At 45.1% G+C, this 24993-nt stretch overlaps 2 protein-coding genes across 2 annotated transcripts; one reads left to right on the forward strand and one right to left on the reverse strand.

Moving 5' to 3' along the window:
* The first annotated feature begins 360 nt into the window (after positions 1-360).
* Positions 361-13896, forward strand: ACAT2 (acetyl-CoA acetyltransferase 2). The gene is made up of 9 exons (XM_082668744.1): positions 361-456; positions 1141-1275; positions 4310-4491; positions 6461-6578; positions 10492-10635; positions 11789-11911; positions 12455-12609; positions 13181-13291; positions 13708-13896. The coding sequence occupies exons 1-9, from the start codon at positions 402-404 to the stop codon at positions 13876-13878; spliced, it is 1194 nt and encodes a 397-aa protein (XP_082524870.1). The 5' UTR covers positions 361-401; the 3' UTR covers positions 13879-13896.
* A 119-nt stretch (positions 13897-14015) lies between these two features.
* TCP1 (t-complex 1) lies at positions 14016-24727 on the reverse strand. The gene is made up of 12 exons (XM_082668743.1): positions 24503-24727; positions 23277-23362; positions 22938-23066; positions 21618-21715; positions 21122-21232; positions 20633-20814; positions 20109-20235; positions 16344-16519; positions 15847-15970; positions 15343-15535; positions 15034-15197; positions 14016-14314 (listed from the first exon to the last, which is right to left on the reverse strand). Exons 1-12 carry the CDS (start codon positions 24564-24566, stop codon positions 14098-14100), a joined length of 1671 nt encoding a protein of 556 aa, XP_082524869.1. The 5' UTR covers positions 24567-24727; the 3' UTR covers positions 14016-14097.
* Positions 24728-24993: the final 266 nt, after the last annotated feature.

The raw sequence follows: 24993 nt of genomic DNA on the forward strand, positions 1-24993 counted from the left end.
GGATTCGCACCAAATTCTCGCTGCCGAGATCGAGAGCCCGGGCTGAACGCGGGATACTCTGGTCACCCCACTTTTCACTGACTCCAAAAACATTAAATTCAAAAAAGACAACCTTATCCCCCCAAAACAAAAACGCCAAGACAGAAACGACAACACCGGGGGTTTCAGATAAACGTCTGAACGGCTGGCGGGCTGCGCGCCTGTGAGTCCCAACTCCACAGTCCCGCCCCCTGCCCGGCCCAGCTCCGCCCTCGCGTCTGCGCACCGGCGCCCGCGGAGGCGGTGGGCGGGGCGCTCTGAGGCTCCGCCCCCAGAGCGGCATGTCAGAGGCGGGGCTGCATCTTGCTCACTAGCCGGCTGCACTGGGCCAACCGTAGCTCGAGAGGCAGTAGTGCGGCAGGATGAGTGCAGACTCAGACCCCGTGGTTATCGTCTCGGCGGCGCGGACCATCATAGGTGAGCGGTCGGCGGACCCGGCATGGGGTTTGAGGCGCGAGCTCGGCCCGTCCCGGCCCGGTCGCGGGGACCCCCGGGACCTCCGGGACCCTCGGCACCCGGCACCTCGCGCCTTCCTTGGCCCGCCTGCCTTCCCCGCCCCCTCGTCGCGCGGTGAGGTCCACTCCACTCCGAGTGTTCTGATTGGATTCTTGGGTAGGGCCACTGCGCCTCCCGGCTCTCCCATTGGCTGGGGAGACCCCTGATTGGCCAGCCTCAGGAGACGCCACCTCGGCCCTGTGGCCTCAGGGGCGGGGCCACTGGGTGGTGGGTGCCGGGGCGTTGGGCAGAGGTCGCGTTAGTCAAAGGAGGATTACAGAGAATTGCCCAAATGTCCTTAGTGTTGTATAGATTTCAAAGGCCCTGGACTCGCGGGAGTGTGGACCCCTCTTGTTAGGAAAGCGTGGGCCGCGCCCATCCGCTCGGATTTGGGGAGTGGATGTGTAGGTTTCTCGCGGGTCCGCGGCTTCCCCGCACGGCCTGGGGGCCGCCTCCCCGGGGTTCGGCTGCTGCAAGGCACCCACGCTCCTCTCTGTGCCCAGACGAGATGCGGTGGGCGCCTCCGCAGAGGGAAAGCACCGGGCCGCCGGTCCCCCGCCGCCCTGGGCGCGCTCTCCATCGCCCTCGCCTTCCCTTCTATTCTAGGCTCCTTCAATGGTGCCTTATCCACCGTTCCTGTCTATGACCTGGGCTCAACTGTCATCAGAGAGGTCCTGAAAAGGGCCGCTGTGGCTCCCGAAGAGGTATCAGAGGTCATATTTGGACACGTTTTGGCAGCAGGTAACTCCACAGTGACCCCAGCAGAGAGGTCAGGTTGTTGGAAGCAGCCCATTAACACTCCCCTCCCCCGACCCCCCACCAACACTCAGAAGCTTGTTTTCTTGCCTTACGGAGTTCCCTCTGTTGGAATACCTCCTGTCGCCCCTCTGTCAAGCCCCAACAGTAGCTTCTCTCCAGCTTAACACTAAGCGTCTTTAATATACTTTTCCTACATTATCCTAGATCACCGTCCTCCACTGCCTTTTCTTTCTTTAGAAGCAGGGTCAGCCTGACACATGGGAGAGTATTCAGGGCCTTCCGTATTTCCCTAAAGTGTCACACATTCAATAACAATGTATTGAGTTCCTCTGTGCCCTGCACTGTGCTAGGTGCTGGGGATAGAGCTCCAACACAGGTTAGTCCTTGCCCGCATAGGGCTCACTTCGGAGCCGGCAAGGTGTGTTGCTGCCAGACTGCCAGACGGGCGCATCACCCCTGGAGGGCTGGCGGAGGTGAATCGCCAGTGTCCCAGCTCACTCCTCATTCCCACTAGGTTCACAGACCCACGACCACTGACAATTCCTAATTAGTTATTCTTAACTAGTATCACGCTCACTCAGTAGCATAAATTCTAATTACCCCTAGTGATAGTTGGTCACGCTCAACTTACGGCCACCTTTTGTCCTTACCTTATCTGAGACCAGGCCCATTTTTCTGTGCATTTACTTCGTAGTTTTGTAGTTCCTCTTCCTAATTCTCCTTTCTCACCTTGTCCTTTTGGGCAGCCTTAAAGTCGAAGCACGCCACTTTCTCCTGACTCTCCAGGGCTTTAAAGCATATGAGTAACTTTACTGGTGGCCTAAAGGTGGCTGCCTTTGGGCCACTCCCTCCTTTCTTCTTCCCAGACCCACGACTTAGACTTACTCTGTTGCCATAGGGTCCTCCACTCCTGGTTTCTGTTTTCTCTTCCATATCTCACCTCACCTCACCTCTCACCTGTGTGGTATCTCCATACAATTGGAATAAAAATAACAGCTGTGTTTATTGAGGGCCTGCTAAGTGCTGGGCCTTTAAAAACCCCGTGTTTAGTGCTTTCATTAATCCTCTCAGGAAGTCTATTGGATCATATTCTCTCCATTTTACGAACGAGTAAATGAAAGTTTGAGAGATTGAGTAATTATCCAGGATCACAACCCACATCTGTCCTACCTCCTACGCAGGTACCCTCCAGGGTCATGTAACTAATGTTTACTGAGCACCTGCTGCGCTCCAGGCACTGTTCTATCAGCGGGGATAAACAGTGTTCATATCAGATAGGAATCCTCAGTCTCATGGACCTCACTTTCTGCTAAATGCTAGACCATTAGTTAATTATGTTCAGCACTACTCTAAGTACCTGAAGATGGGGATTATGAATAAATACATAAAATTTTTATAAAGGAGTTATTTACTTAAATACAGATGTAATTCACTGTGGCTTAAAAAGCAGGAACCTTAAATAATATTAATGTCTTCTTTATTAACTAGTATCCTATGAATTTAATTCAGAGAACATTTATTTATTCATTTATTTATTTTTGGCTGCGTTGGGTCTTCGTTGCTGCGCGCGGACTTTCTCTAGTCACGGCGAGCGGGGGCTGCTCTTCGTTGCGGTGCGCGGGCTTCTCATTGCGATGCTTTCTCTTGTTGCGGAGCATGGGCTTAGTTGCTCCGTGGCATGTGGGATCTTCCCAGACCAGGGCTCAAACCCGTGTCCCCTGCACTGGCAGGCGGATTCTTAACCACTGCGCCACCAGGGAAGTCCCCGAGAACATTTTGATACTGTTTTTTAAATAACTTTTCCTGGGACTTCCCTGGTGGTCCAGTGGCTGAGACTCTGCACTCCCAATGCAGGGGGCCTGGGTTTGATCCCTGGTCAGGGAACTAGATCCCACATGCCGCAACTAAAGATCCCGCATACCATAACGAAGATCCCGCGTGCTGCAACTAAGACCCGACACAGCCAAATAAATAAATAAATAAATATTTAAAAATAATAATAAGTTTTCCTGCGTCTATTTTCAATCTCAAACTTTAGGCTCCCAGCCTAATCCCAGATTAATAACACCGTGATGAATATAATCCCTAAATTTTTCTCAGTGACCCATCTGCTAGTTCTTTTCCAACAAACTCACTGAGGAGAGGTGTTCGGTATGGGTATACCTGAAATTTGCAATAGAGCGGCCACTGTATAAACACTGACCTGTTGATAACAGATAATGGTGACTGAAGATATTTGAAACTTTCCATTCCACCCGCTTCTCTGCCAACTTAAGTATGTGATGTATTTCTTCCCATTCCCTGAAGGAAGGGCCCACAGCTGAATTATAGAAAGGTATTGTTAGTTCTGATTTTGTACATATCTCGTTACGTAACCAGTTAATCATGGTGTGATGGATATTAAGCAAGGAAAGAAGTGCTTCTTAGCAGAGGTTTCCTCTTTTAAGTAACCCTCTTATCTGCCCAGGTGTCTTAAGCCATGATCAAGGAAGCAAATAACCGTAGTTAGAAACAGGAATAATGCCCAAGTTCTGCCCTCTGTTTATAAGGGAGTGTGTGCTTATTCAAGCCCTAGAGAAAGATCAGGAAGACAGTTCCTTCTTACAGTATTAATAACTTCTTTGTGGAGAAGAAAGCCTATGTTCATAAATTTTTTAATTTTTTGTTTTTTATTTTTTGGCACATGGCACGTGGGATCTTAGTTCCCCGACCAGGGATCGAACCTGCGCCCCCTGCATTGGAAGCGTGGAGTCTTAACCACTGGACCTCCAGGGAAGCCCCGAAAGCTTATATTAATAAAATATCTGTAGAACAGCACAAGATAATATGTATTGAAGGGTCAGACTGGGATGGGTGTGAGGTCCACACAGGTCTTTGCCTCTGCCGGGAACTTGGCTTGGCTTGGCTGGGAAGTGGCAAGAGACCCAGCTGGCAATCTCCTGATTTTGCATTCACTTTCATCCCAACATTTTATCTCTCTTTGATTGCTGGGAGGCCTCTCTGTTCCTTCCTCCAGGTTGTGGGCAGAATCCTGTTCGAAAAGCCAGTGTGGGTGCCGGAATCCCCTACTCTGTTCCAGCATGGAGCTGCCAAATGATCTGTGGGTCAGGCCTAAAAGCCGTGTGCCTTGCAGCCCAGTCCATAGTGGTAGGAGACTCCAGCATTGTGGTCGCAGGAGGCATGGAAAACATGAGCAAGGTAAGGCCTCTGAAGAGATGGCTCTCGCTGACCTCTCACTGATAAACTCTCGTCCACTGCCATAGCAGGGTAGACCAATGGTATCAGAGCTGGAACCAAACAGGGAACAAGTAAAAAACGCATTGAACCTTGATTCCTGCCTGATTATTAATTATTCTTCAAATTGGATGGGAAATCCAGGTTGAAGAAAAAGCCTATCAACCAGTGTGACTGGAACAGAATATATTTTTTTTCTAAAATGTTACTAGGGCTTCCCTGGTGGCGCAGTGGTTGAGAATCTGCCTGCCAATGCAGGGGACACGGGTTCGAGCCCTGGTCCAGGAAGATCCCACATGCCACGGAGCAGCTAAACCCGTGCACCACAACTACCAAGCCTGTGCTCTAGAGCCCGTGAGCCACAACTACAGAGCCCACGAGCCACAACTCCAGAGCCCGTGCGCCACAACTACTGAAGTCCATGCACTGCAACGGAGAGTAGCCCCCCCACTCGCCGCAACTAGAGAAAGCCCGCACACAGCAATGAAGACCCAATGTGGCCAAAAGTAAATAAATAAATTAAATAAATAAAATTAAGTGTTACTGAAGCGTATTTTCTGAATTAAACCTGTAACATTAGTCAGTTGATATACTTCGCTTTAAATTTCTTTCTCATTGTGAGTAAAAGTTGAAAACAGATGATGCCACTTACCTTCCTGCACAGGACGAGGAATATTCCAGGGACCACATTTTGTTGACCTTTGGTAAGTATAGAATATGGAAAAGAGGACCACTGAGTAGTGCCTTTCTCCAGCAGGCTTGCCAGGTGGGACTGGTTTCACCAAGTTCCATCCCTCAAATCGGCACAGTGGTGAAAAGGAAAAAATATATCCCCTAGCTTCCTGCAGGAGTTCAGGGTCTCACCTGGGGATCCCGCAGGCAGAGGTCGACTCAGCCCCACATTTGCGGAGGCTCTGGAGGAGGCAGGGTGAAAGTAGCAAACATAATCGGAGTGATTCTGATGGGACCGTAGTAATAGCTGTGCTTTTAAACACGCAGACGTAACAGCCCTTAGTCTTGGTATTATTCCCAGTTTACAGGTAAGGAAACTGAGGCCCAGAGCCTGGACTCCAATAGAGATCTTCTGACTCTTAAGTCTTTCCATTCTATGATAGCTGCTATCGAGTTGGTAGGAGTTAAGAGGATCCCCTACTGAGAAATCTCCCCCTATCAGTTAATTAAGCAACCTGATTATTCTCACTGTAGGCATTATGTGTCCCATCAAAATAAGTAACACATTGTTCCCATCACTTAAGCCCTTTGATGAGCTCTTCATTTAATAGGCAACTAGTTGCTTCTTTGCAAAGAATAAAGAGCTTTTTAAGGAAACAGGACACAGAATGCGTAGGTTTGTTTGACAGAAGACTGGAAATGGGTGGGGAGGAGAGCAATGGGTCTCCAGGAGTAGGAAGGGTGGAGTAGCCTGTTGATTCCAGGGGTCTTCAGGCCCTGGGCCCTGGGTGGGGAGGAACATGGACTGGAACAGGGGAGAAGCGTCACAAGGGGGACTAGGTGAAGACTGAGGAATCACTGGATAGCTGTTTTGGGTTTTTTTAAACATATTTATTTTTGGCTGCATTGGGTCTTCGTTGCTGCGCGCGGGCTTTCTCTAGTTGTGGCGAGCAGGGGCTACTTTTCGTTGAAGTGCATGGGCTTCTCATTGCAGTGGCTTCTCTTGTTGCAGAGCACGGGCTCTAGGCGTGCAGGCTTCAGTAGTTGGCACGCGGCCTCAGTAGTTGTGGCGCACGGGCTTAGTTGCTCCGTGGCATGTGGGATCTTCCTGGACCAGGGCTCGCACCTGTGTCCCCTGCATTGGCAGGTGGATTCTCAACCACTGCGCCACCAGGGAAGTCCCACTGGATAGTTCTGAGTGGGATCCTAAGGAGAGGACTAGTTACAGCCAAGCCTAATCTATTGTATTTGTTGTTTCCAGGCTCCTCACTTGGTTCACTTGAGGACAGGAGTCCGGATGGGGGATACACCACTAACTGACAGTATGCTCTGTGATGGGCTTATAGATGCATTTCACAACTATCATATGGGCATTACAGGTAAGGCAAACATGGCTGAAAACATACTAACCGTAAAAAGTTTAAAACGGATCCTATAATAATCGGCTTTGCAGGTGCTTTCCTCTTTCAGGGCAGGGACTGTGTCCTCATCACTTTGTATCCCTGATGACAGGGATAGTTCCCATTTGATGAACCGAAGTGGGGACGTATTCCCTCTGTCCTTTGTGACTCCTTGATTGTCAGGGAACGTTAGTAGTGGGAGGGGCCTCAGAGTTCTGGATCAAACTCTCACTTTACCATATGACAGAACAGAGCTCACAAATAGTGACTTTGTGGCAAAGGCAACATCAGAGATAAACTAGTACTTCTGGTACCTAACTCTGTCCTTGTTGCACTACGCAGTCAGGTCTTCATCCGTCTAGAAGGCTCCTGTGGTCTAGGTGTACTGGCAAAGCAACTGGAAGATCAAAAGAACTCCTGTCTTTACTGCATATAAATGTAAAACTTAAGAACATTTTAAGTTTTGAGTTAAAGAAACCAACCCTGAGAGGTTAAGCATCTTGCTCAGATGCCTGGCAGCGGCTCTGGTTCTGTGAAAAGAATTCTTGTGAAAAAGATAAGGAGGGGAAGGGCGAGGTTCCAGGCAGAGGGAACAGTGTGTGTGAGTGCCTGGAAGGGAGGGAGGGCTTGGAGAGGCGGGGACAGTGAGAAGTTCAGGGCGTCTCTGTCCCTGTGGGACTGACAGCCGCAGCAGAGATGGCTGGGCATTGCGGGCAATGTGTGCTGTACTAAGGCCTAACGTGTCAGTTTTTCAAAGTGCCACAGTCCAAGCTAACTGCCTCAACATCACCGGAGATGGTCATTAAACATTTAGCTCCCCAGCCCTTTCCGAGGTGTCATGGACTGAATTGTGTTCTTCCAAAATTCCTATTCCCTAACCCCCAGGACCTCAGAATGTGACCTGTACTTGGAGGTGGGGCCTTTTAAGGGGTAATTAAGTTGAAATGAGGCTTTTAGCCTGGGCCCTAATTCAATCTGACTCGTATCCTTATCAAAAGAGGAAGAAATACCAGGGATGTGGGCACAGAAGACCATGTGAAGATATAGTGAGAAGGTTTCCAAGGAGAGGGCCCTCAGGAGAAAACAAGGCTGCCGGTGCCTTGATTTTGGGCGCCTACCCTCCTGAATTGTGGGAAAATAAATTTCTGTTGCTTAAAAAGAAAAGATAATGGCTCAGGCCATGATGTAGTAATTAGTAAAGACTAGACCTCCTACTATAAACAAGTATAAGACTGGTCAGAATATATCAACCGTTTTCAAACGGCCAACAATCATGCAAAACTGAACTTCTTGAAAGAAAGGAAAGACCCACTATAACTAGATTTCTACCCGGGGCTGCTTTCCTAACTTTTTATCTGGGGAAAAGTGGCTTCAAAGAACTGGAGAGGTAGAGATCAGAGTCTGGGGCTGCTCAGATGGCTAGGTTTGTGGGGCAGAGCACTGGAGAGAAGAGGAGGAGCTCCAGAAATCTGCTAAGGGTCCCCTTAAGGCTTTGGCCAAATGTTTAGCTATGGATGTTCAGGGCAACGCTCTACAAGGCCTAGTAGAAGCAGCTTCTAGGAAAATGAATGGAGATTTTTTTTTTTTTGGCTGCTCAATGTGGCATGCAGGATCTTAGTTCACCGACCAGGGATTGAACCCATGCCCCCTGCAGTGGAAGCCTGGAGTCTTAACCACTGGACCACCAGGGAAGTCCCTGAATGGAGATTTTAGATTGCTGGGGGACACAGAAGTTTTGACCAACAACAGTAGAGACTTTACTGAACCCACTGGACACTCCACTGACATCTAAGAAAGGCCACAGTTTAGGGTAGGGCCCAGGGTAAGGGCTACTCTAGACCCAAACTAATTATCTTGGAAACAAATTTCAAACAAGTTTCTGTTGCGCTTCACAGATACTGTGTTTTTACAGATTGAACGTCTGTGGCCACCCTGTGTCAAGCAATTCTGTCAGTGCCATTTTTCCAACAGCATTTGCTCACCGCAGGTCTCTGGGTCACATTTTGGTAATTTTTGCAATATTTCAACTTTTTCATTTTTATATTTGTTATGGTGATATGAAAAGCCTGGACCTAGAATACCCAAAACAATTTTGACAAAGCAGGAAACAGAAAGATCTTTGATCTTTGATGTTACTGCTAGAACTTGCTGAAGGCTCAGATGATGGTTAGCATTTTTTAGCAATAAGGTATTTTTTAATTAAGTTATGTACACTGTTTTTGAAGATATAGTGCTATTGCACACATAATGCACTACACTAACTTTACAGTGTAGAAATATGGTGGATGCTACTCTAATCAAGTGAGCAAAGCTAGCATCACCTGAGATAAACTCCCCCTTGTATCCTGATAAGATTTAGTGAGGGACTTCCCTCCCTCGTGGTGCAGTGGTTAAGAATCCCCCTGCCAATGTAGGGGACATGGGTTCGAGCCCTGGTCCGGGAAGATCCCACATGCCACGGAGCAACTAAGCCCGTGCGCCACAACTACTGAGCTTGTGCTCTAGAACCCGTGAGCCACAACTACTGAGCCCTCATGCCATAACTACTGAAGCCCGTGTGCCTAGCCTGTGCGCTGCAACAAAGAGAGGCCACCACAGTTAGAAGCCCGTGGATCCCAATGAAGAGTAGCCCCCGCTCGCCGCAACTAGAGAAAGCCCGCGCGCAGCAACGAAGACCCAACACAGCCATAAATAAATAAATAAATGATTCAGTGAGAAGATAGTATATAATCATCATTCAGTGCTTTCACACATAATCTAATCTTGAAGAAACATGAGTCAAACAAACCCAAATTGATGACATCTGACAAAAGAACTGGCCCCTGCCCTTCAGAAATATCAAGGTTAAGAAACACAGAGACAGGGACTTCCCTGGTGGTCCAGTGGTTGGGACTCCTCGCTTCCAGTGCGGGGTGCGGGTTCCATCCCTGGTGGGGGAACTAAGATTCCCACATGCTGCGTGGCCAAAAAAAATAATAATAAAAATAAAAACATGGTTTCCTAGAACTACTGAGCCTCACATAGCACATCATAAACTTTAAAAAAAAAAAAAACACAGGGCTTCCCTGGTGGCGCAGTGGTTGGGAGTCCACCTGCCGATGCAGGGGACGCGGGTTTGTGCCCTGGTCCGGGAGGATCCCACATGCCGTGGAGCGGCTGGGCCCGTGAGCCATGGCCGCTGAGCCTGCGCGTCCGGAGCCTGTGCTCCTCAACGGGAGAGGCCACGGCAGTGAGAGACCCACATACCACACACACACACACACACAAATCACAAAGATAGTCTAAGGTGTTCCAAATAAAAAGAAACTAAGAGATGGGCAGTGAAATGCAGTGCGTGATCCTGGATTGGATGTTACTGGACTGAACAAATAAATTAGCTCTAAAGGGCATCATTGGGTCAATAGGTGAAACTTGAATATGGACTAAGAATTAGATAATAGTATTTTATCACTGTTAAATTTCCTCATTTTGGTAGCTGTGGTTGTGTAAGAAAATGGCCTTTGTGGGGGGAAAATATACAGTGAAATTAAAATTTAGAGATATAGGGGCATGGTGTCTACAACTTTCCATCAAATGGTTCAGAGAGAATGATAAAGCAAATGGGGCAAAAAATATGAACAATTGGTGAAGCCACATAAATGAAATTTCCGAAAGTTATTTTATAGAAAGGAAAAGAGAAGGAAGGAAGCAAAGAAAGGAAATGGCTTCTTAAGAATCACTGCAACGTTTCCACATTCAGTGGGAGGCAAGATTGCCGCAGAGCACTGTCTCAGTCCACCAGCGAGCCTGCCATTGTTGGGCCTCAGTGCTTGTTTAAAGGTGAAAAACTTGAGCTACCAAAATCCAGTTCCTAAAAATGTTTGGTTTTTGCTTTATTTTTTTTCTTTCACAGCTGAAAATGTAGCCAACAAATGGCAAGTGAGTAGAGAAGATCAGGACAAGGTTGCAGTTGTGTCCCAGAACAGGACAGAAAGCGCACAGAAAGCTGGCCATTTTGACAAAGAGATTGTACCGGTTTTTGTATCTTCTAAAAAAGGTGGGTGTGTAAGTCATAAAGGTGTTTTTATATATATAAACTTACTTACTTATATTTTTGGCTATGTTGGGTCTTTGTTGCTGCGCACGGGCTTTCTCTAGTTGCGGCGATCGGGGGCTACTCTTTGTTGCGGTGCGCAGGCTTCTCATTGTGGTGGCTTCTCTCATTGTGGAGCACGGGCTCTAGGCACGCGGGCTTCAGTAGTTGTGGCTCGCAGTCTCTAGACCACAGCCTCAGTAGTTGCGGCAGGCGAACTTCAGTAGTTGTGGCACATGGGCTCAGTAGTCATCGCTCACGGGCTCTAGAGCTCAGGCTCAGTAGTTGTGGCGCACAGGTTTAGTTGCTCCGTGGCATGTGGGATCTTCCCGGACCAGGGCTCGAACCCGTGTTTCTTGCATTGGCAGGGGGATTCTTAACCACTGCGCCACCAGGGAAGCCCAGTCATAATGGTTTAAACATCAACGGGGCTATTTATAAGTAAATTATTAATATTCAAAAGAATAACATATAGGAATGTTTATACATCGTGTCTCAGTTGTCTTTCAGGTTGCAAAGATATATTCAGGATAGATCTGAATGTGAGGTAGGGAAGGAGATATGGGAGGCTGTGTCAGCATCCAGACACTTTTCGCCCAGGGTCTCCACATGGCTGTGTAGATGGAGCGTTTTAGGAGAAATTGGAGAAAGCAGCCGACCTTTCTATGCCTACAGGCTCAATCTCCTCCGAAGCAAATGTCCATTACTTCCTGTTGCTTCTGTGTTTCATATTTGAGGGTGGATCTTCTGGGGTCACTTAGCTATTCTCTAATATGGAACGCTCTAGTCAAGTTCTGTTACTGATGACTGACATCGATTATGCCCAGCTTTTATGAGACTGGCTTTGACACCCTAGATCCAGTCAGTTGTAACCAGCCAAGACCTATATACCCCAAATCTTAGCAACCTTTTAAGCAAAGAAGTCCCTGTAACTGCCTTCCTCAGAAAGGGCTGTCTGGATATGGAAAACATGTCTTTACAGTAATTTGTACTAGTGTGTACTTTCCTATTGGAATAAAAGTATTTTATAATAAACCTTTTCTTCCAAATGTGAATCCTTCTGTATCATGTCTGAGGAACTGTACTGATCTTGGGTAACGATTTTCCCTTTTCTCAGGTCTTACTGAAGTTAAAACAGATGAGTTTCCTCGCCATGGGAGCAACATGGAAGCCATGTCTAAGCTAAAGCCTTGCTTCCTTACAGATGGAACAGGAACCGTCACCCCAGCTAACGCTTCAGGTTAGATTTTCTGAAGGGCAGTCGTGGGAGTATTATCTTCTGCTACGTCTACTAAGTTAATACCTTTTTAATTTCATTTCATCAATTATTTATATACAAATTACTCTAAAACCTTGTTTTCGTTGCTTTAGGAGAAATTGTAGTTTTGATCATGTTTCTTCATTTAGATTTATGACTTAGCCTGTGCGACATACTGAAAAATGCATTTGGTTTCCTTGCAGTATCCTAACGAGACACACAAGTGAAAAAGCAAATTAGGGAACTCCCGATTTTATCTACCACCTCTGTCCTTTTCCAAAACCCGGAACTCCCATTACCTCCTATGAGGTCTGGGCTATTTCTTCCATTTCTTTTCATTAATCTCCCCTCCCCCACTGCTTTAATCTTTCTGCTCTTTATCCCACTGGAATGTTCTGTGGTCTGCTGTGTCATCTTGTCAAAAGGTATTAACTTAACCCATGTCTTCCGGTGTTGGAGAAAGTAGGCACAGGCACGTAACTTAGTGAGCACTGTTTTGGAGATTAAGACGTTCATATTTTACAGGAATAAACGATGGTGCTGCAGCTGTGGTCCTTATGAGGAAGTCAGAAGCTGATAACCGTGGGCTTACATCCCTAGCACAGATAGTTTCCTGGTCACAAGCAGGTGTGGAGCCTTCCATTATGGGAATAGGACCAATTCCAGCAATAAAGCAAGCTGTGAGTTTAATTTCCAATGTTAGCACCCGTCCTTTTTGTTGCTAAAGCCTCTTTGGGACCAGACCAGTAACTTGTAAATGCTTATTAACTTCTACCTCCTTCAAACCTTCGCTCAGATCCTTCCCACTCCAAAATGCCGAGACTGAGCTTGATTTTATTTTCATATTTATTCCTATCAGGCTTCACTTGCATTGTCTCAAAAGGAGACCTCCTCCCATTAGCCTTAACTGAGCTTATTCACTTAATTACATCTATAGTGTTCTTTCCCTTCCGCGAAGAGCAGCCCGCATTTAGCTCATCTGCTTTATAGGGCAACTAGTTCTGCTCTATGACCTGACGGCCACGTGTTAAGCGGTTCAAATTTGAAGACAGTATAGAATTTCCAAGGGGTTTTATCCTTAAACCTTTTAGAATTGGTGTCACCAAGGCAAAATGTGTTATCACCTTGAACTCAAAGTGGCATTTTCAAGAGATCCTTCAATATCATACAGTATGTTCTGCTTCTACACCTACAACGAAGAATGGTTCCACTTGAGATTTTAGCTCTCTCTTCCATTAACCTTTCCTTTAGGTTGCAAAAGCAGGTTGGTCGCTGGAGGATGTTGACGTATTTGAAATCAATGAAGCCTTTGCAGCCGTGTCTGTTGCAATAGCTAAAGAACTTGGATTAAACCCAGAGAAGGTAAACCTGAGCACGCAGTCCTGACGAGAGCTTGCAAATGAACATTCACAATGCGATCTTAACACTGTAAACAGCAAAACACAGGATGTGTCCCAGGTACTGGCCATACAGTAAGGGGTGGGTGCTAGGTAAGTTCCTGATGGACTTGGGAGTGCACTTATTTTATTGCTTCCTAAGGCAAAAAAACTTGTGTGCATTAGTTCACTTCCCACAGGAAGAGGGTATTTTCAGTCTTAAACTAAGGTAGTCAGAATGGATGTCACAAGGGTACAAATCACTTCCTAAGCAACTTGAACTAAAAACTGAATTTGAAAGGGTAGTTAACTGGTATGACATTAAGAGGAAAAAGACAAGTCTGGGATTCTAACTTTATGTCCAGAGAAAAATAAATGATACAAATCTTATGTACCCCTTAGGTCAACACTGAAGGAGGAGCTATAGCCCTGGGCCATCCTCTTGGAGCATCTGGCTGCCGGATTCTCGTTACCCTGTTGCACACGATGGAGCGCAAGGGTGGACATCGTGGGGTTGCTGCCCTGTGCATTGGGGGTGGGATGGGAATAGCAATGTGTGTTCTGAGAGGATGAAACTGCTTAACCATTAATTATGCTTAAACTAAACGTGAACCTCGTTTCTTTTTAAACTAATAAAATACTAAGTTAGTGAAATCAGAGGACCAAAGTGAGGATGGAAACTATCTCCCACTTCATAAGAATCCCAAGACTTGACAGCTTTTTGCACTTTAATGTGTAATACTCGAGGTACAACAAGATAAATGCATCTAACATTGTCATAAATAAAAGACATCAGTCATCAAGGGCTCCAGAGTGAACAGCATCTTCGTAACCTCCATGCTTATCATCTTTGCTTTCTGGGTGTAATTTAATAAGATCATCAATTCGAAGAATGGTAATTGCAGCTTCAGTTGCAAATTTCAAACTTTTAACTTTAACTATGGTTGGTTCAAACACCCCTGCTTGTTTGTTGTCTCGGGGTTTACCATTGACCAAGTCAAGACCAATCCTGCAATTTAGAAAAAAACCTATTAAATGGCCTCTTTCATAGTTCACACCCATCCTATTCCACTCCTTTAAAAGTTGACTAGGGGGACTTTCCTGGTGGTCCAGTGGTTAAGACTCCACATTCCCAATGCAGTGGGCCTGGGTTCAATCCCTGGCCAGGGAACTAGATCCCACACGCCACAAATAAGAGCCCGCCTGCTGCAACTGAAGATCCTATACGTCGCAACTAAGCGCAGCCAAATAAATATTTAATATTTACTAGGTGCAGCCAAATAAATATTTAAAAAGTTGACTAGGTGGTAGTCTCATTAGTGCCAGCTATTCCATTCAAATGTTAACCTTGGGAAACGCTGGGACCTTACAGTAGATCCCTATAAGTCTAAAGTAATTGATTATGGATAAACAAATTCAGCACTGAAAGAGGTGTAGAAAGCCTCGATGGTAGTAAAGAAATTGTTTCTAAACATCATTTAATATCTTAAAAGGAGGTTGCTTAAAAACAGGTATGGACCACCCAAAAATAATTTCCTCTCTGGAACCTTCCTACTGTAGGTAAATGACTCTACTCACAGCAGCAGGGAAAGGTGAGGAATCCGATCTGATAACTAAGACACACCAATGCTAATAATCACTAGTCATCATCCTTCGTGAGTTTAAAACAAAAACCAAACTACCATATGTGATATACAGATGACAATGAAAAATGTCAAATATGCTTACCATTTGAGATTTTTGCGTTCTGGGTTAACTTGAGCCTCATTATGAAAAGCTCTTAATTTTGCAACCAGATCTATGGAGTCTTGGGCAGCATTAACGGCCAGAGTGTTGGGAATAACAAGAAGAGACCTTGCGAACTCGGCAATAGCGAGCTGCTCCCGGGAGCCCTGAGAACAAAGACAATGAGGTGTCTTCACAGAAGGAAGAAAATTAACACCCACAGCGGCAGCTAAGGTCGCAGAAGAGACGTATTCATGTGCACAAAGTGCCATGCCCTTCCAGAAATGAAAACGGGCTTCCAGATGCTCTTACCATGCTGGTTGCGTAGTTTTCGAGGTATATGGACAGGGCCGCCTCTACGGCGCCGCCACCAGGAACCACAGATTTCGACTCCAAAACTCTCTTCACCACACAAAGCGCATCATGTAAAGAGCGCTCCATCTCGTCACACATGAAATCGTTTGCGCCGCGTAAGATGACCGACGCAGAGGTACGAGCCTTAGTGCTATTTCAAAAACAGGGAAATTCTCAAATCAATGCTTTAATAAATCCGTGCAGAAATTCAATCTAAGTGCCTTGATTAAATCCTGCTTACACAGGACATTTAGACACGGAAGCAATGTCTAGACCATGGAGAAGAGATGAAATGGTTACTTCACCTCAATTTACAATGGCCCAACATTATTTTATCCCATGCGTATAACTGCTTATATCACTGACAGACTATATAGCAGCAAATAAATGGGAAGGTGACCTATTTTCACTCATTAATAAATAAAATCTGTAGAGCTTTATAATTTAGGAAGTAGCTCTTACTTTTTAATCAAGATCAGTTCATCATCGCAAATTCTCTCCTGTACCACCTCTTCTGCTTGTCCCAACATTGAAGCTTCAAAAGTTTCTTCACCTTCCAAATTGGCCAGGGTCGACAGAATAGTTGCTATTAAAGTAATTACAAAGATCTGTAAACACTGTTCTTTGATGAGTATTTTCAAATCCTGCCTTAGATTCAGACACATGTATTTATGATAGAGGTGTCATATAAAGGTAAGGTTAAGGTTTACAGTTAAGCATCAGGCAACCAACTGTCCTTTTATCCTAAGATGGAACCATGTCACTTTGAGGTGGAGCAAGTAAAAGAACTTGCCCAGTTACATAAAAACACGCCTCTATACACATATCTGTAGCACAAAGCATTAAAGGAGTAAAAAGTAAAAACTGTTACGTTTCTGGAGCTGCTTATTGTTAACATCCAATGTAAAGGGACACGGTCCTGGGTAGTAACAGTATCCGAGAGCCGGCAGGAGACTCACCGCCGGAAGCTTTAGCAACGCGTTTAAGGTCCCTTTTTAAAACTCTTCGAACTGCCATAGCACCAGTCTCCACAAAATACTTCAGACACATGTCGTCAATTCCACCAGTGGTTAGAATAACATTGGCACCAGTTGCCAGGATCTTCTGGATTCGCTCCTTGGTGATGTCTGACTCTCTACAAAGACAAGTATTTGAGTAGTAACCTAAAGTTATCTGCTGTGTTTGTTATGTTAAATACAGCTCGAACTTCCATTAAGTATTTTTCACAAAATAATTGCAGATTAAATTATATTAACTAGGGACTTCCCTGGTGGCACAGTGGTTAAGAATCCACTTGCCAATGCAGGGGACACGGGTTCGAGCCCTGGTCTGGGAAGATCCCATATGCTGCGGAGCAACTAAGCCTGTGCGCCACAACTACTAAGCCTGCGCTCTAGAGCCCGCAAGCCGCAACTACTGAAGCCTGTGCACCTAGAGCCCGCGCTCTGCAACAAGAGAAGCCACCACAATAAGAAGCCCCCGCTTGCCGCAACTAGAGAAAGCCCGTGCACAGCAACAAAGACCCAATGCAGCCAAAAAAAAAAAATTTATTCTCTCCCTTCTATGACCAGAATTTAAATCGGTCCAATTTACAGAAAAGGGATTAAAAACTACCAGTTAGCTCTCCCCCACCCCAATTTGAGCTCTTAACCAAGAACTGTGGTTAGAAAGGAAGCAGCGTCCCTGCCTTCAAGGATCTGGGACAACCAAACTCCAGGGCTAATGTTACTCAGAGCAGTACAGAGACTACAAGTGCATGAGAGCCATGCATCCAGCCTGGCGGGTGGGACAAGGAAAGCTAAAGGTCTGGAGTTAATACAGGGGTCCAGAGTTGAAACTGCAGGTGGGATCAAAAAGTGAAGAACCTTGTAGGTTCTTGTTAGTCTTGTAGGGATGTTAGTGTGAACTGAGAAGGTGTTTAATATTTTTAAGTGAAAGTAACGTTATCAATCTGTGTTTTCAAAAGATGAAGGAATGAAGACAACAAGGTGATAACTGGAGGTGAATCTATCTGAGAATAGATGGCCTGAGCAGATAAGTCAAAGTTTATGGCTTGGGTAACTGGGAGGTTCAGCCACTGACTCCTGGAGTGAAATAAATGCTAAAAGGTTGGGCTGCAAGATGACAGAGTTCCTGTTTCAACAAGATGAGTCTGAAGCCCCTGGGATACTCAGGTGAAACTGGCAGAAGGAAATGGAAATCCCAAACTATGGGAAACATACACAGATTTGAAAAATAGCCAATATAGAGACAGCTGAGGCCATTTTACTCATTCAAAGAATAGTAGATGAGATCAAAGGATCTTAATGAAATGAGTTAAAGGTGAACCTCAAAATAAAACTCTGTATATACACTAAACAAATACAGCACGTCAAACATGATACTAAGGATGGGGGCTACAAAGCAAAGGAAATGATTCAGCCTCTACCTTCACAGAGCTTACAATTGCAGACACAGAAATATAGTTAGAAACTGTGCTTAAGCCCCAGGAAGACAAAGTATAGGAGCTCACAGCAGAGAATAATTCAGATTGAGGGGGAAAGAAAAGCTTCTTTGAGAGATTTATCAACTAAAAAATAAACTAAAAAATTAACCAGTCAAAACAAGTAGGCACGGGCTTCCCTGGTGGCGCAGTGGTTGAGAGTCCGCCTGCCGATGCAGGGGACACGGGTTCGTGCCCCAGTCCGGGAAGATCCCACATGTTGCGGAGCGGCTGGGCCCGTGAACCATGGCCGCTGAGCCTGCACATCCGGAGCCTGTGCTCCACAACGGGAGAGGCCACAACAGTGAGGCCCGCGTACCACAAAAACGAAAACAAAAACAAAAACAAGTAGCAACAGAATATATTTTGGGCAGACGAAGGAAAACTCTTAGGGGCCTGCGGAAGTAGAACTTTGGTGGATTCTAGTTTCAGCCGTGCTAGAGCACAATAAAAAGAGTTATATAAGGAATTTAAAAACCTATCCTAGAGCTTCCTTGGTGGCGCAGTGGTGAGTCCGCCTGCCGATGCAGGGGACACAGGTTCGTGCCCTGGTCCGGGAAGATCCCACATGCCGCGGAGCGGCTGGGCCCGTGAGCCATGGCCGCTGAGCCTGCGCGTCTGGAGCCTGTGCTCCGCAGCGGGAGAGGCCACAACAGTGAGAGGCCCGCGTACCGCCAAAAAAAAAAAAAAAAAAAAACACAAAACCTATCCTAGAGTGAAGGGGAAGCCTCCAAAAGGTTCTGGCCTTGCAAGCAATGAGATCCACTTGGCTGCTGTGAGAAGAATAGCCTGGGCGGGAACAAGACTGAAACGAAGACGACCAGCTTGGGTGCCTCTCCAATAGTCTGGGCAAGAAAATGGAAATGGAAAAGTAGGTGAATTTGAGATTTAATTTATAGATAGAAATCAAGTGGTCTTGATGACAGATTAGAAAGAGAAAGAGTATTAAGTAAAAAGGAGTTACAGACATTTCCCAGTCTTCTGCCTGAATAGAGGGGTCCCTAACTAAAATGGCAAAGAGCAGATTTGGGGGTATCATCACAAGTTCAATTTTAGACATAATGACTTTGAGATGCTTAAGAAGCATTGAATCAATTAAAGCTCAGAGAAATAGATTTGGGAGTCTCCAGCACAGAGACGCTGGCCACGCAGGCACAGGAATAGATGAGGTAGTATCACAAAACTGCTCTATCCTCGTAAAGTCTTTCAAGCAGTCAAAGGCTTGATAAAGGTCAAGTGGAAATTGAACATGTCTAATGAATTTCACAGCCGTGATCACTAGTGACCTGAGCAAGCGGTCCTCCAGTGGAGAACACAGTTGAAAAGGGTATGAGAAATAGAACACCAGGAAGGTTTTTGTGTAAATCACTCGTGACATCTGGCTGTGAAGAACTGAGGAAGGACAGAGTAATTGGAACACGTGGGGGCACAAGAGGCTTTTATTTAGGGATAAGAGAGGTACAAGTGGAATCCAGAAAGGAACGAAGAGTAGAATTAGCAGTTGAAGATGCAGTTGAGAAAGAATAATAGAGGAGGCAAGACTCTAAAAGCAGAAGGCAACAGGCTCTGAATACTTATTCTGGAGGGTCTGACCTCTGATGGAAAGAATACACATGCAGATAGTTAAGAGTACATCTTGGGACTTCCCTGGTGGTCCAGCAATTAAGACTTCGTGCTTCCACAGCAGGGGATGCGATCCCTGGTTGGGGAACTAAGATCCCGTGTGCTGCATGGTTCGGCCAAAAAACAAAGGGAAAAAAAGGGAGTACCTCTTCCCGACTAGCTCTCTAGCATGCCAGTCAATAGATATGGACGTATGAACTACCTGGTACCTGGCAGAATCAACACTATACTGTTTGGTTCTTGTACCACTTGAGGAAACACATTCCTGGATGTGTCTTCAAGCCTTAATATCAATATACTCATAAAACCAAAATTCCACAGAATGTTGACTTTCATGTATCACTCAAATCTCTCTTAAATCATCACCATGTTTTCTAATTCTCCAAGCAGTTTGGGTAAAATATAGTTTGACTTCAGTTAAAACTTTGGTTAAAAACGTTAATATTTAAAGTCCTCCAAGACACTCACTTGAAAACAAAAAAACTACTCGCCTAATCATCATACCCTGCTACCTATTAGACCCACCACTCATTCTTTTTAGTTTACTGTCACCTGCTCTAAAAAAGGGTACTTTACAAACATCCCCTGTCCAAGGTCAAAAATGAATCTCTCAACATACCTCTGTCTAATCTGGTCCAGTTTTTCAGGGTCTGTAATAACCACTTGTACACCAAGCTTCATTTTTGTTTTCTGCAGGCTGAAGTCAAGGCAAGCAATTTTTGCATTCACTATTCTCTTGGGCATGCCTAAAATTGAACATAACGTTAAGTACCTTTACAGTAACTATAACATTGTTACCTTTTATAAAACACACCTATCCTTAGAGATCTGCAGAGATTTTAAATTGTTGTATGTAAACGAATTTAGCTTTTATTACTTTTACCCTTAGAAACAAACACTTAAATGGCATTAAACACATGTGTTTTCTTTTAATTTGCATTTTTCTTAAGTTATATGTAATTAAATTACAAAAGAGGAATTGGCAACATTATGGACCATTTCCTTTTTCTCTGGGCTTCACTAAAGAACAGTAAATGCACATCCTGGATAGTTCACCTGAAAATGTAGTTACACAGTCCACAAACAGCTAACTTTATCCTTTAGTATTCTCGTTACACGACCAAATCAAACCATAGCCCTTACCCTGGGATCCCACCACACAGTTGAGTGCATAGCCATTGATGAGCATACTCTCCATCTGACTTCTCCCATGGGCTTTCAGAATATTAATGGAATTGACTGGATAGCGAGGCTGGCCTCTGACATCCGTGTATTTAACAGCAAGTACGGCGTCTACCACCATATTAGCAAAGAAATCTCCACTTCTAAGCCAACAGTTAAGGAGAACAACAGACTCGGGATGGACAGCGGGTGCACATGAAAATCAAGGGTAATTCAAAGGCACTTCCTTTTAGCAATCTCATCAAAGAAACAACCATTATATACGCCACCAAAATGTTAGAGTACTATTTATCACTATCTGCATACTACTTTTACACATACTTTGTATTACTTTTCCCCCTAGAAAAGGAGGGAACAGGCAATTTCCATACAGCATCATCTGGCAGAAAAACTAACACAGCGTCTTACTTTTAAAAAAGCCTACACTTTACTGGACCATCACAAGGATACATTCCAATGATTTTGGAAGACATCGATGTCTTAGCAGCATTGATCAGGCAATCCTTTCCAAGTTCATCAGTGTTAATAATTAGATTCTCACTGATATAACGCACTGCTTCCCTGTTTGAAGTGTGGGGAAGAAAACAAATTCACTACTCAAAATTTTTGCTTTATCATTGTGTCAGGATGTCAGAGGCATCAATTTTCTGTTCAGCCATTTCATATAGGAGGAGGACACAAATAATCCTCCCTCTTCAGATCACGGCAATTTTAATCTATCCCATAAGCATAGCCACTAAATCTATTATTAGAAGATAACGTGGTAGTCAAATGGGAAGAAAAGGATACTGGCCCAACTTCCTACTTCAAATATTTACTTAAATGCTAAAATACAACTTTTTCAAAGTAAGATTTAGTCATTAATTGAAACATTTAAAGAACAGACTGTTGGCAACTATTACATTAAATAATATATAAAATTTTCTCTGAATGTAAACAATCTTACTTGCAAGCAAGTCGATAGCCACTAATAACTGACGTGGGATGAATTTTCTGTTTGACAAGTTCATCTGCATTTTTTAGAAGTTCTGCTGCAATAATAACCTGCAGAGAAAACATCCATTACTCTCACAATAGCCTGACATTCATTACGTGCAACACATATGTACAAACAACACTAACACGCATCAGATATTAAGAACCAGAATGGTAACAGTGGTGAAATACATAACTGCTTATTAGAAACCAGAAAAAGACACCCCTACACGGTATTGTATACGCAAATAGCTAAAGCCAGGTAAAAGTCAGTACAATAAGAGACACATCCATTACTCTTCAAGATGAAGTGCTCAACATAAGCTAAATGAAGAGCCTGACCACTCAGATTATCTGTACTATTTATTTATTTATTTGGCTGTGCACGGCTTGCAGGATATTAGTTCCCCAACCAGGGATTGAACCCAGGCCCTCGGCAGTGAAAGTGCGGAGTCCTAACCACTGAACCGCCAGGGAATTCTTGATCTGTACTATTTTACGTTATTATTTTAAAAATCATCCTTCTAAGTACACCAAAAATTATTTTTTAATTAAAAAAAACTTTGAAAAAATTTAGTCTGCATCTTTTGGGGGAAATTATAGTTATACTTTAAAAACTATGTTATCATAAACAAGTTACTTAACAAAGACCATTACCATTATTTTAGAAGAGATAGATTTCATTCTTCCATGGCTTAAAGTTTAATCTAGAAACAACCATCTTCTACCACAAACCACTGCTTGTTTCTTTACAGCAAATTATTATTTGCTCCTCACCAAATAATAGTGTTTCTACTACATCAGGGTGCTGGGTGATCTTCAAGGAATTTAAATCATGTTACTGATCGTGTTTACAAACTTTCTCAAACTCCCATTTGAACTTATGAGATCACTTGTTAGCCTTTAAAATATAAAAACATGTTGTTTTTAAAAAACTGGTAAGGTTTTAGGAATTCCTGGGCCTCAGGCTGTGAGGGGAGGAGAAAAAAAAGACACTTTTTTTTCCTTTAAAAAGAAACCATTAAAAAAAATTCTGCGTGATGCATGAATAATAGCTAAGAAAAAATTCGTAAAACTCGCAAAAACATTTAAAGTGAGGATTATATTAAATTATCTCTTAAGTTTCTTTTCTACTTGAATTGTACAAACTAGCTATAACCACAAGTCTTCAAATTTTGTTTCTGAACCACTACCCCCAAAACAAATGACTTACCTCTGGCTTCACTTTCTCAAAGTTTGATTTTAAAAGGTATACTAGTATTTAGCCATTAGTCCATTAGTCTTTACCTACCACGGAGGTAGTTCCGTCTCCCACTTCTTTGTCTTGCAGGTCAGCAAGCTCGCAAAGAACTCTGGCTGCAGGGTGTTCCACCTCCAGTAACTTCAGGATGGTCGCACCATCATTAGTAATGGTTACATCCTAAGAAATTTCCCGGGAAAGAAAAACTGACATAATCACCCACAGAAACAGAATATCCCCTAAGTTAGAACAACCCCATTATGATACATTCACCTTCGGTATACCTTTCAACACTAGCATCCTGATAAAAACAAAGAATTTACAAAGCAAGGTGTTTATGAACCGTTTTTTTCCCTTAAAGTCACTAACACGATGTTTAGATATACTTACACCAATATCATCCACTAACATTTTATCCAAGCCAACTGGACCAAGAGAACTTTTCACAATATTGGCAATCGAAGCTGCAGCCATGACTGCAGAAATGAAAGAAAGAAATTAGAAAATCCTTGATTCCAAGGACAATCATTTCAGCCTAAAAGAAGTAAGTGACATGCAACAGCCTCTGAATTTTTCAAATCTACAAATCCGTCCCAATTTGAAAATTAGCTATTAAAAGTCTAATATGGGGAGGGGAGTGGCTAGTAACACAGAGTCTGAATTCAACAGCCAAGGGGACGCCAAGTGTTGTAGAGAGTACCCACTTTATTGTCTCATAAAATTAAAACATAATCTACTCTTCGACATTTCAGATTCTGCCACTCCACACAGAACAGAAATAGATACGTATCAACCTTTTCCTTCAGACTCTGGCAGGTTTAAGAAAAAAAAAGTTCTATTAAAATTAACAAGACTTTGTGAATCAAAAAAGCGGTAATCCAAAGGTTCTGACTATACTTCAAATTTGTTCATGACAAAAATAGGAATCTATCAAATGACAGTACGAGGGACTGGCATTCGTGACTTCTGAAGTGTAAACCATCTCAACAATGCTTTAAGCGGTTAAAATCTACTGGATAAAATGTGTTTATCATTTAACATTCAACAAAAACTTCGTCAGCTAGCTTTGTTACAAGAAGTGGTCAGCGACAGGTGGGGTACGGACTGAATCGGCAGGGGGACCACGGGCAAGTCGTCTTGAAGAGTGGCTGATGGCCATTCGCCCCTCAGTAAAACGAGCCGTTAAAGCCAGTTCTTCCTGGTGAATGGCCCTAAAAGGAGACCCAGAGATTGCGGTGGACACCCTTCCTGATTAGCATCAAGACAAAAGGGCGCAGAGGCACCCGGCCCTCTGGGACTCGAGGCACGGCGGCACGTGTCGGTGCGCGGAGCCCGCCCTCCAGGTCGGGGCGCGCCTCGCCAGCCTCACGACCGCAGCATCCGGGCAGCTCTAGTTAAAACCGCGCTGCGCGCTCGGGAATGCCGCGCTCCGGGAAGAGGGCGCTGCCGCCCCGAAGCGCCGAGACCCGCCGCGGGTCGGAGACGCCGCCCGTGCCACCCGGGGGGCTCTTTCTGGGGAGAGAAGGGAAGGCGTGAGCACGGCAGCCACGGCCCCAGCGAGGCAGGGGAGGGTGGCGCACCGCCGCGGGCCCGCCGCAGGCCTCGCCCGCCCTTACCGTTCTGGGAGCGGATCGCCTCCCCAGTGCTGCGGTCCCCGAACACGGACAAGGGCCCCTCCATCTTCGCGGCAGGGCACACGTCGAGTTTCACTCACACCGCGGGCAGCAAGCGTCTTGTTCCTGGGCCGGGCGGCGGCCACAGCAGCGGCGACTGCGTGGAGCTGGCCTGCGCTACGCCGCGAGAGCTACTGGGAATTCCACTCCTCCCAGCTCCCTGGCCGGGCCGCGGGGCAGGGCGGGAAAGAAAAATGGGGAGGAGGGTGGAGAATCGTGAACGCGCAGGAAGTGAGGACCCTGAAGGGGGCGGATCCAGCACTTTCGCTCAATTAGAGAGCGAATGAGAAGGGCGCGAAGGTAGGAGGGCGGAAGTCAGTATCTCGGACCGCTGGAGGAAGAGGGCGCCGGGCCGAAGTTTTCCCTACTACGCACAAATTGCGCGTGCGCGTTTGCACATTCTAGTGCCTTCTAGAAAAGGTGGTCGGTAGGGC

The sequence above is a fragment of the Grampus griseus genome (assembly GCF_964374135.1).
Source record: "Grampus griseus genome assembly, chromosome: 13".
NCBI lineage: Eukaryota > Metazoa > Chordata > Mammalia > Artiodactyla > Delphinidae > Grampus > Grampus griseus.

Coding starts and splice junctions, on each gene's coding strand:
- ACAT2 (XM_082668744.1), top strand. CDS start 402: ATGAGTGCAGACTCAGACCCCGTGGTTATCGTCTCGGCGGCGCGGACC. Junction 457..1,140: donor GGCGGCGCGGACCATCATAG/GTGAGCGGTCGG, acceptor CTTCTATTCTAG/GCTCCTTCAATGGTGCCTTA. Junction 13,292..13,707: donor TTGGATTAAACCCAGAGAAG/GTAAACCTGAGC, acceptor TGTACCCCTTAG/GTCAACACTGAAGGAGGAGC.
- TCP1 (XM_082668743.1), bottom strand. CDS start 24,566: ATGGAGGGGCCCTTGTCCGTGTTCGGGGACCGCAGCACTGGGGAGGCG. Junction 23,363..24,502: donor GGCGATCCGCTCCCAGAACG/GTAAGGGCGGGC, acceptor TCATTTCTGCAG/TCATGGCTGCAGCTTCGATT. Junction 14,315..15,033: donor GAACGCAAAAATCTCAAATG/GTAAGCATATTT, acceptor TCTAAATTGCAG/GATTGGTCTTGACTTGGTCA.